At 37.3% G+C, this 18168-nt stretch overlaps 3 protein-coding genes across 4 annotated transcripts in view; 2 read left to right on the top strand and 1 right to left on the bottom strand.

Moving 5' to 3' along the window:
- The window catches only part of LOC134791252 (small ribosomal subunit protein mS33), a 271224-nt gene that overhangs the window by 141637 nt on the left and 111419 nt on the right, over nucleotides 1-18168 (top strand). The window lies entirely within an intron of this gene.
- LOC134791209 (hemolymph lipopolysaccharide-binding protein-like) overlaps nucleotides 1-18168 on the top strand; it is a 54794-nt gene that overhangs the window by 14310 nt on the left and 22316 nt on the right. The gene's annotated exons all lie outside the window — the stretch shown is intronic.
- Nucleotides 1-18168, bottom strand: part of LOC134791208 (protein I'm not dead yet 2-like) — a 33594-nt gene that overhangs the window by 8280 nt on the left and 7146 nt on the right. The window contains exons 5-9 of the mRNA XM_063762180.1: nucleotides 17601-17712; nucleotides 13299-13374; nucleotides 12112-12172; nucleotides 9936-10061; nucleotides 1883-1985 (exon numbers count right to left, since the gene is read on the bottom strand). Of these exons, the coding sequence (XP_063618250.1) occupies nucleotides 1883-1985; nucleotides 9936-10061; nucleotides 12112-12172; nucleotides 13299-13374; nucleotides 17601-17712 (478 nt within the window). The remainder of the gene's footprint in view (nucleotides 1-1882; nucleotides 1986-9935; nucleotides 10062-12111; nucleotides 12173-13298; nucleotides 13375-17600; nucleotides 17713-18168) is intronic.

Genomic DNA, 18168 nt, shown 5'->3' with positions numbered 1-18168 from the left:
ATCTTGGCCATTTTCGATTTTAGAGAAAAGTTTTTCCTACATAACATGCTTATTTTAGCGTTTTGATTGAAATTTTTCTACGATACCTATACATTTTGCACTTTTGGTATTTTTTGCACCCCCTTTGCTTTAGGCCGACCCATTGTTCCTATTATAATCCTTATTACTTTGATCATTATCAGATTATCATTTTGGTCATCCATTTCTTAAGTACTTTGAAATATTATTTCAATTTATTTCGTCGATGCAAAAGTTACAAACTTCTGAAACTTCACATCACAAGATGAAAAAACCGTTGAGAGTTGGCTGAGCGCTGTACATGAGGACGTAACAGTGACACTGATAGTGTCACTTTTGACATAACACTCTTGACAGTAACATTGACATGTAGGTTCACGTTCAAGCATGCAACACTCGCGCTTGTTCAGTTTAAGAACTTATTTCATATTTATAAAAAAAAAAGCACAGCGTAAGGACCCATCGAAATATAGTATTTTTGCGTACTATATAGTATCCTAAAAATATATAGTACGCAAGGCCGAAATATAGTACAATACTATAATATTATATAGTACGGTTGGCAACCCTAGGTACACTGTTCGTAGCGACTACACGTTCCATACGGCAAATACGTGGCTACGCGCTACGAGCGTAACCCGTAGTACTTAGAGGCAATGAATGTGTTAAGTTTTCATGCCAAGTGCTACGTCAAGTATGGAGCTTTATATGTAGGTATGTATTCACACCGCCAAAAGTGTTACGGCTCGATTCGGAAAATGAATTAGATTTCTACTAGACTTCAACGAGTTACGATACGGATAATTTAAAGATATTTTTAAGATAGATATGTCAACGTTTCCGCGATTCTGGAGGTCCTCTTGAACGATTTCGACAAGTTATGACTTAATATCCAAGTCACATCTAGTCGATATCTAATGTAGATCTAGTTGATCTCTAAATCGTCTCAAGATCTTGTGATTATCTCGAAATCCGAATAGGCCTGTTAGTCTGTGTAAAGCGTGAGCGTAGCTAGCGTGGCCAGAGTCTAAATCGAATTACTCATGATTTTTAAGTGAAAATTGCCCGATATATGTTTCGCGCACTGAGGATTCCTAACAGGAGCCACACGAGTCGGCTGACTGACGCAGTCTTGCCTCCCGTGGCACTGAGTAACCCCTTTTTAATATATTTCATACTAGCGACCCGCCCCGGCTTCCCACGGGTTAACAAATTATACACTTAAACCTTCTTCAAGAATCACTTTATTGATAGGTGAAAACTGTATGAAAATCCGTTCAGTAGTTATTGAGTTTATCGCGAACATACAAACGAAGACACAAACAGACAGGCGCGGCGGGGGACTTGTTTTAAAAGGTGTAAGTCTCATTGAAGTATATCTCATTAATCTCATTATTCATGTATTTTTTTCGAACCGAAAGTTAAGGGTGACACCTGTCAAAAAGCAATTACATATATTAGGGTTGTGACAATGCAAATTAGAAACGATTTTTTACGATTCTCGATTAAATGTGCAAAGGGCATATCATCGATTTTATTGGTGATGATTTATATTTTTAATTATAATGATTAATATGATACAGGAACAGTCAAGTGGTACAGTCAACTCAAATACTCAACGACTCATTATACTCAAAAATATGTCCCATAGCTCTTATGGCATGGAATTAAAAAAAATCTAATGTCACCCTACCCTTCCCGTTTGAAAAATACTATTTATAAATAAGTGTGCATCGACCCAAAGCAGTAACATTATATTAAAACTTACTCTTACTTAGGTACTTACTTGCTTGCACAGTGTTGCTGCATAAACGTTAACTGCGGTGTGGTGTAGATACATCTTAAAATAGGTTCAAGGAATTACCATTTCATGTTTAGTCATAGGTCCAAGATCCGTCTTATTTTTGGCGAAAGATTTTTGTAATGTTTCTGTGCTTAAAGCACTCATTGGTTTGTTTGCCGCCAACCTAACAGAAAAAAAATTACTCGTTACTTACAAGCAAAATTACAGCTGTGCGCAATATAGTACATTAGCAGTCAGTAAGAATACGAAACTTAAGGGAAAGAATTTAGGTAGCACTTAAAAGATTAGTTTAATTAATTTCCTTTTTTTTGTGGTTTCTTTTTCTCGACTCGTATAGGAAGAACATTGTCACATCACTAGTCTGTGCCTGCTACCTAAATGCCACGAGTTACCGATGTGTGTTCATCAAGTCATCACTAATCTTTTAAGTGCTACCTAAATACCACGAGTTACCGATGTGTAGCCATAACTACTAAAGATCAATAATCATATTCGATATCTAGTAAGGGATAGGTTCTTACTATGAGATCCCATATAACCATTCCAGTCGCAGAATCACAAAGTGGTAACTAAATGTCAGATGTGTCGTAACAGAGTCCACACAATGTGTCTAGAATTGTTTCGAAACAAAGTGTCGTCGCCGTGTCTACACTTTTCCGTAACAAGGTGTCGACACATTTGTGTGCACTTTGCGTGCGGTTTGCGACTAAATCTGACAGCAAATTTGTGACAGCAAATGTCAATATAAAATACCTCTTGAAAACCAAGGTTTGTCAAACTACTATTAGTGTCTCGTGTGCTCGTAATTCTAGTAAGTCATCATGGGCAATGCAAATGATAATAATCGACCGAAACCATATAAACACCCAACACCCGTCAACCTTTTACAGAAAAGTTTTTAAAGAAATGCTAGCTACTTAGGTCAGGCAACGAATGCTCCAAAAGTTGTAGAGGGAAATGCTCGGAACACAATTTTTGACTCCGTAACTCGGTTTGACAAGTTAGGAGGTGAACATATCAAAAGTCCCCGGCCGTAGCCTTTGAGCGGTGGGGAGAGAGGAGTCTTTGAAGGTCCCATTTTCCGGTTTTTCGATTATACGAGGGTTGCACTGAAAATGTCGGGAATAGAGAAAACTGTCGCATCTAGACGGTCAATCTTTATTTTAATACATACTTAAACTCAAACTGACCACGCATATAAATTTTCTTTTGAAAGTAATCATTCTGTAATGCACACGGCTCATAATCCCAAAGTCCTTTTTGTATGGCGATTTTGGGGCCTTAGTGGTTTTGTATGAAATTCGTGGAGTAGCCAACGGAATTGAAGTTTTTTTTACATATATATATATATAAAAGATTTTTTTACTGTTGTCATATGAATATTTAGGAATGTCGAAATCTGCCGATATGCAACTTTTTTGGCAGTCTTTTTAATTAACAGCACAAATGCGATTTTAATTTTTGACGTCGCTTTGGAATGACATGCTTCTTTAAGATCACCCATGGGATAAAATGAAAGTGACTTTCATATTTAATTTTAACTGCAAACGAGCGTACGATGAACTCTAGTTCATAAAAAAATAACAGAAGCCCATTGTAACTTTTATTTGTTCGCTGAGGGCATATTGAAAACCGTTTAAAAATATGATCCGAAAAATCACTTGGCCAAAAATTCAAATAATGTTCGACATACAATTTTCAAATTGCCAGTAATTCTTAAATACAAATGACAACCAAATGGAATATACCTTAAAAGTTTTATAAAGAGTTACATTTTTATAAATTATATGCCTGTTTCTATTATGTTATTTCTAAGTGTCCCATTCCCGAATATTTCAGTGCGACCCTCGTATCTAGGAAACTATGCATCTCAGCGACATGGCCACTTATACAAAATGAAAGTTAATTTAATTTGTTACAAGTTTATTCAGTCAATTTTTTCGATATGTTGAATAGTTTTTGAGATATCCGCTCTTGAAAGTTTATATAGGGCTCTCAATTTTATCTGATATATCTATATCAGTGAAGGTGCTAGGCCGTGTTTGGTATCGTTTTCGTATAAATCTGGGGTGCTGAATCCATTTAAGGTATCACATTGACACCATTCCACAAAATAAAATAAAATCTTTTTAGGGTTCCGTACCTCAAAAGGAAAAACCGGAACCCTTATAGGATTACTCGTGCGTCTGTATGTATGTCCGTCTGAATACACAAAATAGTTCTTTACCTATAGATGACAGGAAAACCTATTAGAAATGTGCAGTCAAGCGCGAGTCGGACTTAATGTACGGAACCCTTAATACGCGAGTCCGACTCGCACTTGGCCGGTTTTTTTGAAACTCCTCTTGACGCTTAACCGCTGAACCGATTTCGTTGAAATTTGGTATAGAAATAGTTTGCGTCCCGGAACAGGACATAGGATAGATCTTATAACCAAAATCATCTTTTGAAGGTGTGAAAAGTGGCGTGGAAATTTGTACGGAAAATCAATAACCGCTGAACCGATTTATATGAAATTTGGGATGGTCTACATCTTTGATTTAGTTAAAAATGATAAAAAAACATGACTTCAAACCTAAACTTAAACAGTATTAACTTCAAGAAGTCAATTCTGAATTCCCCCCTACACCTCATTTCACACCTTTAAAGGATGATTTTTGAGATAACTTATTATGTCCTGTCTCGGGACTCAAAATATATGTGTACCAAATTTAAATTAAAACTGTTCAGCAGTTTAAGCGTGAAGAAGAGTTTAAAAGAAAGTATTTTAATAAGTTTATATGTTTTTACTTCGGAATGGTGTCAATGTGATACCTTAACTAAATTTGGTACTGCGAATTTATACGAAAACGATACCAAACATGGCCTCGGAGCTTTACTGTTGTAGAAGTCAAAATAAAATTGAGAGCCCTAAATTCTTATTACTTGGCCAAACTTGTGTAGAAGGAAAAGGTAAAATAAAAGTCTTCGGCAGGAATATAAGACACAAATATATTTTTTTTGCGTTACTATTTCAATCATCAAATATAAACATACCTTGATTATATTATTCTAGTGAGATCCTCATAGATAAACAAAAACATTTACTTAAAAAATTACAAGGTCGAAATGTCACGGAACTTGTGAGAGTAATATGTGAAAAATAAAAACTTTTATGACAAAAAAATCTGGACACAATTTAAGAATCACCCAATTGCGTCGAGGAATCATCTGTATTTTTGCTTGTTTCATTACCTCCTCGCTTCTTTTTTGTCCTTTGTATTCTGTAGCAATTTGTTAGATCTGAAAATAAAGATAACTTGCGTCGTCACGGATGTCGATTTATAGGTTTTAGGGAGTGCAGAATTCGAAAACGATGATCATTTTATAATCCAAGATGGCGGCTACGTATTTTGTCATAAAAGTCGTCATGAATATCGTTTTATAGGTTTTAGGAAGTGCCGATTTCGAAAATGATGACCAGTTTGGAATCCAAGATAACTGCCGTGCACTTTGTCATAAAAGTTGTCATGGATATCGTTTTATAGGTTTAAGGGAGTGCAGAATTCGAAAATGATGACCATTTTGGATTCCAAGATGTCTGCCGTGCACTTTGTCATATGACCCGTCATGGATGTTGATTTATAGATGTTAGGAAGAGTAGAATTCGAAAATGATGACCATGACCAACGTGCACGGCAGACATCTTAGATTCTAAAACGGTCATAATTTTCGAATTCTCCACTCCCTAATACCTATAAATCGAGATCCATGACGACTTTTATGACAAAGTGTACGGTAGACATCTTGGTTTCCAAAATGGTCATCATTTTCGAATTCTGCACACCCTAAAACCTATACATATAGTAGTTCGCCCCGAACTGTGAACTCGCGGTTCGCCAAACAGATCAATTGAATGCAGTGCTACTTAGTCTGAGATGGGCATTTCGTAATTGATTCCTGATTCCACGATTACTTGAAATTACTTTGTAATCTGATTACCGATTCCTAGATTACTTTGTAATCTAACAATACCGAATTACTAAGTACAATTCCATTTGAGGAATCAGGAATCAATTTTTCGAATACTACAATTACTAGGAAGCGCTGGTGGCCTAGCGGTAAGAACGTGCGACTTGCAATCCGGAGGTCGCGGGTTCGAACCCCGGCTCGTACCAATGAGTTTTTCGGAACTTATGTACGAAATATCATTTGATATTTACCAGTCGCTTTTCGGTGAAGGAAAACATCGTGAGGAAACCGGACTAATCCCAATAAGGCCTAGTTTCCCCTCTGGGTTGGAAGGTCAGATGGCAGTCGCTTTCGTAAAAACTAGTGCCTACGTCAAATCATGGGATTAGTTGTCAAGCGGACCCCAGGCTCTCATGAGCCGTGGCGAAATGCCGGGATAACGCGAGGAAGGAGAAGGAGACTACAATTACTAGTAACAGAAATCAATGTCGATTCTTAATTAGGTACAGGAATATATATTACTTGATTCCTTTCAGATTACATTTCGTACTACTACATAAGTACTATCAAAAGTACATTTCGATAGTAGATATAGATGTTGTTGACTTACTAGGATGCATCTACCGATACCTTATTTGAAACAGGTGTGCAGATTTCGAAATTGATGACCATGACCAATAAAACGACATCCATGACGACTTTTAGCATAGTGCATGGCGGCCATCTTGGATTCCAAATTAGTTATTATTTTCGAAATCTGCGCTCCCTAAAACCTATAAAACGACAGCCATGACGACTTTTATGACATACTGCATGGCCGCCATTTTGGATTCCAAAATGGTCATCATTTTCGAAATCTGCGCCCCCTAAAACCTATAAAACGACATCCATGATGACTTTTATGACATAGTGCATGGCCGCCATCTTGGAATCCAAAATAGTCATCATTTTCGAAATCTGCGCCCCCTAAAACCTATAAAACGATATCCATGACGACTTTTATGACATAGTGCATTGCCGCCATTTTGAAATTGAAAATGTTATCATTTTCGAAATCTGCACCCCCCAAAACCTATAAAACGACATCCATGACGACTTTTATGACATAGTGCATGGCCACCATTTTGGATTCCAAAATGGTCATCATTTCGAAATCTGCGCCCCCTAAAACCTATAAAACGACATCCATGACGACTTTTATGACATAGTGCATGGCCGCCATCTTGGAATCCAAAATAGTCATCATTTTCGAAATCTGCGCCCCCTAAAACCTATAAAACGATATCCATGTCGATTTTTATGACATAGTGCATGGCCGCCATTTTGGATTCCAAAATGGTAATCATTTTCGAAAGCGGGGCCCCCTAAAACCACATGACGACTTTTAGCATAGTGCATGGCCGCCATCTTGGAATCCAAAATGGTCATCATTTTCGAAATCTGCGCCCCCTAAAACCTATAAAACGACACCCATGAAGACTTTTATGACATAGTGCATGGCCGCCATTTTGGATTTCAAAATGGTCATCATTTTCTAAATCGGGGCCCCCTAAAACCTATAAAACGACATCCATGACGACTTTTATGACATAGTGCATGGCCGCCATCTTGGAATCCAAAATGGTCATCATTTACGAAATCTGCGCCCCCTAAAACCTATAAAACGACACCCATGACGACTTTTATGACATAGTGCATGGCCGCCCTTTTTGGAATCCAAAATGGTTATCATTTTCTAAATCTGCGCCCCCCAAAACCTATAAAACGACATCCATGACGACTTTTATGACATAGTGCATGGCCGCCATTTTGGATTTCAAAATGTTCATCATTTTCTAAATCGGGGCCCCCTAAAACCTATAAAACGACATCCATGACGACTTTTATGACATAGTGCATGGCCGCCATCTTGGAATCCAAAATGGTCATCATTTTCGAAATCTGCGCCCCCTAAAACCTGTAAAACGACACCCATGACGACTTTTATGGCATAGTGCATGGCCGCCATTTTGGAATCCAAAATGGTTATCATTTTCTAAATCTGCGCCCCCCAAAACCTATAAAACGACACCCATGACGGCTTTTATGACATAGTGCATGGCCGCCATTTTGGATTTCAAAATGGTCATCATTTTCTAAATCGGGGCCCCCTAAAACCTATAAAACGACATCCATGACGACTTTTATGGCATAGTGCATGGCCGCCATTTTGGATTCCAAAATGGTCATCATTTTTAAAATTGGCGCCCATTAAAACGTATAAAACGACATCCATGACGACTTTTATGACACAGTGCATGGCCGCCATTTCGGATTCCAAAATGGTCATTATTTGCGTAATCGGCACTCCCTAAAGCCTATGAATTGAATTGAATTGAATATATATCGACACCCATCTCGACTTTTATAACAAAGTGTTTTGCTACCATCTGCATGCAAGACATTTCTATTATTTTTACGTACAAAAATGGCCCCCTGTCAACTTTCAATCGAGATTTAATCGATAATTTATTCGATTAATATTCAGATTAATTCAATTTCAATCTATGTTAGGTCGACTAAACTAATCGCGATTAAAATTTGAGAATTAACTTTTTTTATTCCATTAATTACTCGAATAAACAGTTAATCGATTAATGCCCATCTCTGACCACGGCATTTTTACACTTTGAGAATATCTGAAAACAAATCAACACAAGGAGCCATTTTGCAAATCCAGTAACATACCAGTAACTTTGTTATTACTTTTGACAGCGCGTGTCATGTGTCAACACAGAGTCGACACAAAGTCGAAACATTGCGACTACTTTGTGACTGCAATATTTCTCAGCCTTAAACCATATTTATACATCATAATTAACAAGTTTCGTAGTATGTAAAGCGTTATTTCTGTTATTTAAGTATAGTATACGCATCGAAGTACTAAAAATGCTTCAAATAATATAGTTATGAACACAGGCACTGAGAAGTAAACAATTTCATTTCCGGCTAAACTAAAACAATGTGGTGGCGCGTTGATTATATTACACTTAGTTTATCAAATCACTCGAGCAGTTTAATTCCCCATAATAATTTAAGTCCTATTGTAATATAAATGCAAACAATATATAATTACGTCTTGTAATCCGTTTTAGAGATGGCGTATTAATGTCACTTATTTTTATTTAAGTATTTTTCCATCTGACAGTTTCCATTTGACAGGAACAAAATGTACGAATGAACGAATGATTTTGGCATAAAGTAGTCGCAAACTCGAAACAATGTGTGCACACGGCGACCACACTTTATGTCACTTTGTGTCATGTGTCGACCCTTCCCCATTTCTGGTAACTGTGTCGACACGGCGACGACTCTGCGACTGGAATTGTGACCGAAACAGACGGTGTCGACACAAGATGTGTCAACACCGCGTCGTAACGGCGACTGGAAATGGTTGTATGGGATGTCCTCATAATCTCTCGTCCTCTGCTCGTCCTCATCGAGCTGTGAACGGAATTTCAACTTGCAGGGTCTTGTCAGTATATATTCTTGTCACCACGCAGGTTGTGTGTCTTTTGAGCCCTAGAAGTGCCTAAGAAGTTGTGCTGTACCCTTTGATTAGAGCTTTCGAGTGTGGGGGGACGTCTTGGTTGGTGTGTAAGGTACCTCAGTAAATCATACGATATACTTAATGTACCTATTTCCAACGGTGCGCCAACACAAACATCACGCGGTACGACTGGCTCTGCTCGCAGTCTGACATCGACTGACCCTAACTGTCAGTGACGTCACCATGACGTAAGCGCTCAAGACGTCTATACACTACGCGGTTTAGTTGATACATACCACCAGACCAGAGAGTTCGAGAGCGGAAATGCCTCTTAAGGAATACTTACATCTTCCTAGCTAGCTCATCTAGCTAGCCCGGTATCACCTGAGATGATCCAGTTAGAAGGTCGAACCATACTGTTCTACCTTAGGGATGGCCAGGGGGCGCCATAAGCCTTCAGTAAGAAGTGCATATACATACTTGGAAAAAATCCGCATTCCTGTGCCTTTCGGCCACCGGGCCGCTGTGGCCTGGTGGCCGAATGGCACAGGCACCTGCCGCGATAGCAGTGGACGCTGGTTCGATTCCAGCCTGGGGGCCTTGGTCACTTTTTCTTTATTTCAGTTTACTTACATATTGACCAAAATTGCCTCATACACCGTGTTGAGTATGAACATGAGGAGAGCGGTGGGGACGGCGTAGGCGCTGTAGTTGAGGAAGTTGAACACGTCGGGGAACTCCGTGTCCTGTACTGTGGGTCTGAAAGTTACGAAAGTGGACACCTCATAAACTTTATTGTGGGTCTGAAAGTTACAAGAGTGGTTACGTCATACACTTTACTATGGGTCTGAAAGTTACAATCTAGAGGAGTTACGTCATACAGATATAGTGGCACGTTATCGATTTCAAAATTTGATAAATAAAGATAAAAGTAAAACATATAAACAGAAACTTTTTATATCAGTGAAAAGAAAAGGAATGCAGATTTTTAAAATACATTGGTTTTTTAAATGTCGACGTTCGTTGTGTACGCACTCCTCCAACCTTTTCAGGCAATACCCAAAATTAAATAGGTACCGGTCTAATACATAACTAACATGTCTGTCCTCGCAAACGTGGGTAGTTTCCATCCGATTTTTGCATGGTAATGCCAAAAGCCAAATTGAAACGTGTAAAAATTAATATAAATAACTGATTTGCAAGACAGAAGTGATCCCATAAGTGTACAAAGTTTTGTACGGTCCACTAATACGGTCTTGCGTTAGCCCTTTTCTTAACTTTTACCTATAGTATGTTGATCGGCCTATCACTTATTCATTCTTTTGTTAATATATTTTTAGACTATACATAGATTATATTTAATCCTAATATTTAATAAATGTTAATATTAAACACGGTGTAACATGAGGAAACCGAATAATTTTAACCACGCATTTCGAGGTCAAAAGAAGGAAAAAATGTAATATGAGTTTAGATCAATTTCGCCAAAAAAATTTTTTTTTTGTTTTGTTTTTTCAATTTTTTGAATGTATTTTTACATAAAAAATAAATGTTATTGGTAAACTTGTCACTTAAAATTGATTTTTACATTTTTTTTTCGTAAAACCTACTATTTGCAAAGTGTTACTTGTCACCTTTTGACATCTATCAATAAGGATATTTAGACTACGTCTCATAACATCACCATCAAAAAGGCCTTTTACACTATGTAACAATAAAAACTAGTTTTTTTTAATTAATATTATCTCTGAAACTAGGCGAATTTCAAAAAAGTTTATAGGATATTTTTGTCTCTAAATATGGGGTGTGTAATGATCGCTATAACAATAAATGATATATTTTCATTCGATATAACAACATATGGTATAATTTTTAAAGATATATCACTAAGGTAATATAATCAATAATGTGTATACCAACAAAAGGAATAATTTTATATTGTATAGTTAAGAGTTGATATAAAATAAATTTAATCTAACGAAAACCCAATATAAATTATAAATGACATAATTTTTAGCTGTATAATATATGATATTACATACATTACATATTTCTTCTATAAAATTGAATCACTCAACATTTATAAATTACTGAAAAAAATTACTTCAGTATTATGTCGTGTGTGAAATTATATTATTTAGGTTCAATCCATAAAACGAAATTTATGCGGAGAGCTTACATTTAGAAATCATACTAATATAGGTTTTAACATAGCAAATATGACTTGGTGACAAATCGACGAAGCTCCGCTTTGCGGGGCTTCTATTTTCTGCTCTGAGGGACAAAAGGTTACTAACGAACCTAACCTAACCCAACCTAAAACCTAAGCCCCCCGAGCCGCCTTCCTCTTTAGATATGGGGATTCCTGTGTCTATTTTTTTAACCTATACCATACTTGATTCGACTCTCCAATATCAAATAATATGTCAATAAAACATAATAGCTAATTAATGTTATACCGAACCTTATTATAAAGTATGTGCGTTATACTACCTTAGCATTAGGTTGAAAGATATTATACCAAATACCTCTTATATTTTATGAGAGATATATCTGATAAAAATATGTTATTCGTAAGTATATGTCTTATAAATTATATCCGTTGATCGTTATATCGACCAATAATATATCCATAGTTGTTATATATAGTGAACCGCACCCCTAAATATGATCAGGAACACGCTGTTAAAATTATTCGGTTTCCTCATGTTACACCGTGTATAAGAACTGAATAATGCTCGACATTGTAATATTTAAAATATTATGAATAAATGTCTATGTGTGTAATAATATTTACATTATAACTTACTCGGAATACATTGACCTGAGCTGTAACGTCGTAAGAGATGCATGCACGAAGCACATACTACCTAAAAGCAAAAAAAACCTGATTACATTTGTGTGTGTGTGTGTGGTGGTAAAAAATCATAGGTTCAATTCAAACCTCGGCTGTGCATAGAGCATAAAAAATCGTTCTTAAAAAAATGTAAAACCGGCCAAGTGCGAGTCGGACTCGCGTTCCAAGGGTTCCGTACATTAAGTCCGACTCACGCTTGACTGCACATTTCTAATAGGTTTTCCTGTGGTCATAAGTAAAGAACTATTTTGTGTATTTTTTCAAAATTGTAGACCCAGACCCAGACCCATTCATTTATTTACGTTAGATGTCCATCTTTGGGTCACTAATTTACATATGTGTAGGTACCAAATTTCAACTTAATTGGTCCAGTAGTTTCCGAGAAAATAGGCTGTGACAGACGGACAGACACACACACACACAGACGCATGAGTGATCCTATAAGGGTTCTGTTTTTTCCTTTTGAGGTACGGAACCCTAAAAATGCATAAAATACTTACTACCGATGTACGAAACGATTTTGGTATATCAAGTTACAAGTTACATAAATGGTTTTCAATTGTTTGTTTGAGGGAATGAAAAAAAAAAAAAACTTTTTCATTTAGTTTCCTTAAATTTAATGTGACCATTAAGCTTAAGTTGGACTGGGCTGGACATGTCTGCCGCATGCACCCAGCAAGGTGGGCCAAAATGGTTACTGAGTGGGACCCACGGAACACAATAGACGGTGCAGGTCGGGGTTTAGGCAGACCGAAAAGGAGATGGCGGGACGACTTGGACGCATTCTACCCCAAATGGTGGGAAAATGCCCAGCAGTAGGACACTAAAGTAGGCTTTAAAAAATGTAATGTACTGATAGGGTAATTCACCAGTAACTAAACTAAACTAAAAATGAATTCTATTCACCTATAAACAGAATTCATTTTAGTATAAGGTTTCAATAACTGCATGGCCAGCTTTCAATAACTGGCCACCTTATACTAATATGAATTCTATTTATACACGAATATAATCCATTTTTAGTTTAGGGCGGCCGGTTACTAAAAGTGGCCAGTTACTGGTGAATTACCCTACATATTATTATATAATGAACCAACATATATTATATTCCGTCGCCGCGCTGTAGCCAAATGACTTACCGAGAAGGGAAGAAACAGCTATAGCGTTGCACAAAATGTTCTTTAACTCCACGAAATCAGCTTCATTTTTCACTGCCTACAACAACAGTATGGTATACTTACTTAAGAATAAAACAAGTATAACGCAATCTATATATACATATAATAAAGCTGAAGACGGTCGAAAGTCTGTACATGGAAGATATTTGAAAAAATGTTGGCTGGGGATACTTAAAATCGATAACAGAACACGTTCCAAAAGTTTTTAGAATTTTTGTCTGTTTGTCTGTTTATCTGTTTGTCTGTTTATTTGAACGCGTATCACGTGAAAACGGCTGAACGGATTTTGATGAAAACATTACTAATCTGTCGAGAAAATGCCCGGCCAGGTTATAGGCTATAAAAATTCAACCCCTAAAAGGGGGGGTAGCTGCAACACACGATTGACTTAAGTTTGCCCCTGAATCTTATGGCGCTACTTAGGAAGGAGGGGCAAACTTTTTTCAAATATGTGCTACCACTATTGAGTACCCTGGTAAACTAACAGATGGCGCTGAATTTGATACGTTGTGACATGAATAAGCCACCGAGGAAAGATTTTGCCAAATTAACTCTAAGTTTAGAAGACACGGATATCAACAAAAATAATTGAATAATTATGTTGATTTAATAAATTAATAATACATATATCGAAAAAATTTCGCGCTCGCTTCGCTCGCGTTTTCGATAACTTTCTAAGATATGGCGACTGCAGCAGCATTACTCTGTTGCAACGTTGCTGCTGCAGCACTGTCAATTTTCGTGATAAAATGATGTGACTGACTTCCATACTAAAAGTAAAAATGTACAACTGTCTAACTGTCTATCAAATTGCGTTTTTATATCGAAAATTTTTCGCGCTCGCTTCGCTCGCGTTTTCTATTACTTTCTAAAATATGGCGACTGCAGCAGCATTACTCTGTTGCAACGTTACTGCTGTAGCACTGTCAATTTTCGTGATAAAATGATGTGACTGATTTCCATACTAAAAGTAAAAATGTATAACTGTCTATCAAATTGCGTTTTTATATCGAAAAATTTTCGCGCTCGCTTCGCTCGCGTTTTCAATAACCTTCTAAGATATGGCGACTGCAGCAGCATTACTCTGTTGCAACGTTACTGCTGTAGCACTGTCAATTTTCGTGATAAAACGATGTGACTGATTTCCATATTTAAAGTTAAAATGTAGAAATGTCTATCAAATTGCGTTTTCATATCGAAAAACTTCGCGCTCGCTTCGCTCGCGTTTTCAATCACGTTCTAATATGGCGACTGCAGCAGGATTACTCTGTTGCAACGTTGCTGCTGCAGCACTGTCAATTGTCGTGATAAAATGATGTGACTGATTTCCAAACTAAAAGTAAAAATGTACAACTGTCTATAAAATTGCGTTTTTATATCGAAAAATTTTCGCGCTCGCTTCGCTCGCGTTTTCAATAGCATTCTAAGATATGATAAAGGTGACATTCGGGTGGCGACTGCAGCAGCATTAGGTACTCTGTTGCAACGTTACTGCTGCGGCACTGTCAATTGTCGTGATAAAATGATGTGATTAATTTCCATTCTCAGCTGTAATGCGGCAATGAACGTCACTCAATTAGCCAAAAAAATTCAATGTAATCTTGATGAAGGGGCACCATGGTCTAGAAATGCTTAGGGCATCAAAATATCTTAATCCGGCACTGGTCGTTTGCGGAGTCAAACGATTTGGGATTCGCATTTTATACGCCATGCATTCCCGAAAAAAATCGAATCATTCCCGAAAGTCTCGCAACGCATTGAGGTTACAAGGGGCACGTGGTCTTCCTCAGGAGTCTGAAGAAGACCACGGTGAGTGGCGGTCTAGCCAGGCAGGCCGCTTCGCTTTCGCTCGCGCGCGTATACCTTAAGGGGCCCACTGATTAACAGTCCGCCGGACGGTATCGGCCTGTCAGTTAGAACAAAATTTTGACAATTCCGAACAACTGACAGGCCGATACCGTCCGCCGGACTGTTAATCAGTGGGCCCCTTTACGGCTTAGGTACTGTATCGTCCGATATACACCTACTACTCTGTCGTTTAAGTCCCGTGTAAAATTTGAATAAGGGCGAAAAAACTATGGCTGCTATTTAACTGATCACCAGATTTAATAAAATTTAATACCAAAAAAATCTATTTTACCACCCTAAAATCATGATTGATCACCAAAATTATAACACCATTTTAATGTGAAATGATTACCAATTTTATTACATTTTACTATCCTTTTAAAGGAAATGACACCAAAATAATCATTATTAACCCAAAAATAGTCAATGATTACCAAATTTCAATCCCCATTTTAATGTGAAATGATGACCAAATTTTTACATCTTGCTATCCTATTAAAGAAAATGACACCAAAATAATCATTGTTAACCCAAAAATAGTAAATAACCACCAAAATTAGAACTCCATTTTAATGTAAAATGATAACCAAATTTTTAAATCTTGCTATCCTATTAAAGCAAATGGCTCCAAAATAATCATTGTAAACTCAAAAATAGTAAATGATCACAAAATTGTAACCACATTTTAATTAAAAATGTGCAATCATTTAATATATCGTTATCCTATTAAATTAATTAATCCACTTCGTCACCTTTTTCTAGTAGCATTTTATTTCTGTAACAGTCGCAGTTCTAACCTAACCTAACCCACTTTTCTAGTAGCATTTTGTTTCTGTAAGGGTCGCAGTTCAAACCTAACCTAACCCACTTTTCTAGTAGCATTTCTTTTCTGCAAGGGTCGCAGTTCAAACCTAACCTAACCCACTTTTCTAGTAGCATTTCGTTTCTGTATGGGTCGCAGTTCAAACCTAACCTAACCCACTTTTCTAGTAGCATTTCTTTTCTGTAAGGGTCGCAGTTCAAACCTAACCTAACCCACTTTTCTAGTAGCATTTCGTATCTGTATGGGTCGCAGTTCAAACCTAACCTAACCCACTTTTCTAGTAGCATTTCTTTTCTGTAAGAGTCGCAGTTCAAACCTAACCTAACCCACTTTTCTACTAGCGTTTCGTATCTGTATGGGTAGCAGTTGAAACTTAACCTAACCTACTTTTCTAGTACCATTTCGTTTCTGTAAGGGTCGCAGTTCTAACCTAACCTAACCCACTTAACTGATAGCAGTTTAACTTACTTTTCTAGTAGCATAACGAAATGCTACTAGAAAAGTAGATTAGGTTAGGTAGGTATGCGGTGCGGGCTACGGGGGGTTGAGCGGGAGGGGCTAGTAATTTTGGCATCAGTTTACTTTATTTGGTAATATGTATAAATTTTTTGGTAATCATAGTGGTTTATTTAGGTGAAAATATCGCATTAATTTGGTCTTCAAGATTTGGTGATCATTCATGATTTTTGGTGATCATTCAATATATTTGGTATTTGAATACAATTTGAAGTGCAGTCGTAATTAAAGTGGTGGTACTTTTGTATTTTTAGGCCTTATTTTTTTGGTGTTCAGTAATTTTTTTTGGTAAGCATGATTTTTTTATTTAGGGTACCAAAGTATTTTTTGGTGGTCATTATATTTGTAGCCAAAAACTATTGACTTTGAAGTGTAGTTTTATTTAGTGGTACCTAATTGTAAAATATTTTATCTGGACTTCAGTCCTCTAGCATATCCATCTGTCAACTTTACTTCAAGTTCCGCCTCCAGGGGAGAGGGAGAGAAATTAGGATTAGAAATTAGCCGCTTACTGACACAGACCGAATTACACGCGGGCGGAGCCGCGGGCACAGCTAGTAATAAAATACTTAAACAATAACCGAACGTAACGGTTTCATCGTTCACGAACGATGACTGCTTCTTTTGGATCGTATTTCGTATTAAAAGCTTTGTATAAAACTCACTCGCTTAATACAAAAAAAACCGCATTAACCAGTTAAAAAAATCAGTTCGTATGGCCTCTCCAAACGTCGCCGATAATCGCATGCGATTTGCATTTACATTGCAGCATTTGGTCGATCGATTGAATACCTAAGTTGCTCCTACTTAGCCAGCAATTATCTAAAATTGCATGCGTATGTCGCTGAAGCCTTTAGCCGTGTTGTGGCTGACCAAATGGAATTGGCAACTATCAAAGGTTTGTATAGATGGCGCCAGCATTTGTTTTACCTGTCGCTATAGTTTTGTTCGTACGAGTAGAACTGTCGGGTAATTAAAGCTATGCTGGCGCTTTCTGTAAAATACTTCGGCTGTCAAATCCCATTGGTAGGCAGTAACACACTAATTACGCACGTATTTAATAAACAGCTACCTACCTTAAGAGGTTCTAGCGCCTGTATAACATACTTCATTATTGCTTGTGTTGTTAAATCCCTTTCAGCAATCACCGAAACGCAGAAAGCAGCCATACAGCACTTTAAGAGCAATCTGAAAATAATCTTGTAATAATCGTTGGCAATAATTGTTACGAGTAAAGCCGAGTTCCACTATGTCGTAACGGTAGTACTTCTGAAAGGTACCTAATTGTAACGTCCTATATGTCAACATCTCCGTTCAAATACACAAGCCACGACAGGACGATTACCGTTATCGTGTTGTCTGTGGTGTAAACACCTCCGTTTAACGCTTTCACTGCCAGCAAACTTCACGAGATACGAGATTTCGCATTGTTGGTTGAATGTGTTAAATAATTATACCGGCCAAGACGCACGACGCATCAGTCGTTGTTACGTCTTAATGGGGACGCGGCCTAAGTTGAGCCGATGTCACTCCGGAATGACAATCAAAATTAAATCATGACAAATTACATCATCTGATGATAGAGCGGCCAAGATGCTCAAAAATATCTGAACTTGAATTTGTGAATACCTTAAGCGCTGGTGG

This window comes from Cydia splendana, chromosome 6 (genome assembly GCF_910591565.1).
Source record: "Cydia splendana chromosome 6, ilCydSple1.2, whole genome shotgun sequence".
Classification (NCBI taxonomy): Eukaryota; Metazoa; Arthropoda; class Insecta; order Lepidoptera; family Tortricidae; genus Cydia; species Cydia splendana.
Note: the sequence above shows the minus strand (reverse complement) of the source record. Positions and strands in the feature narration are given on the sequence as shown.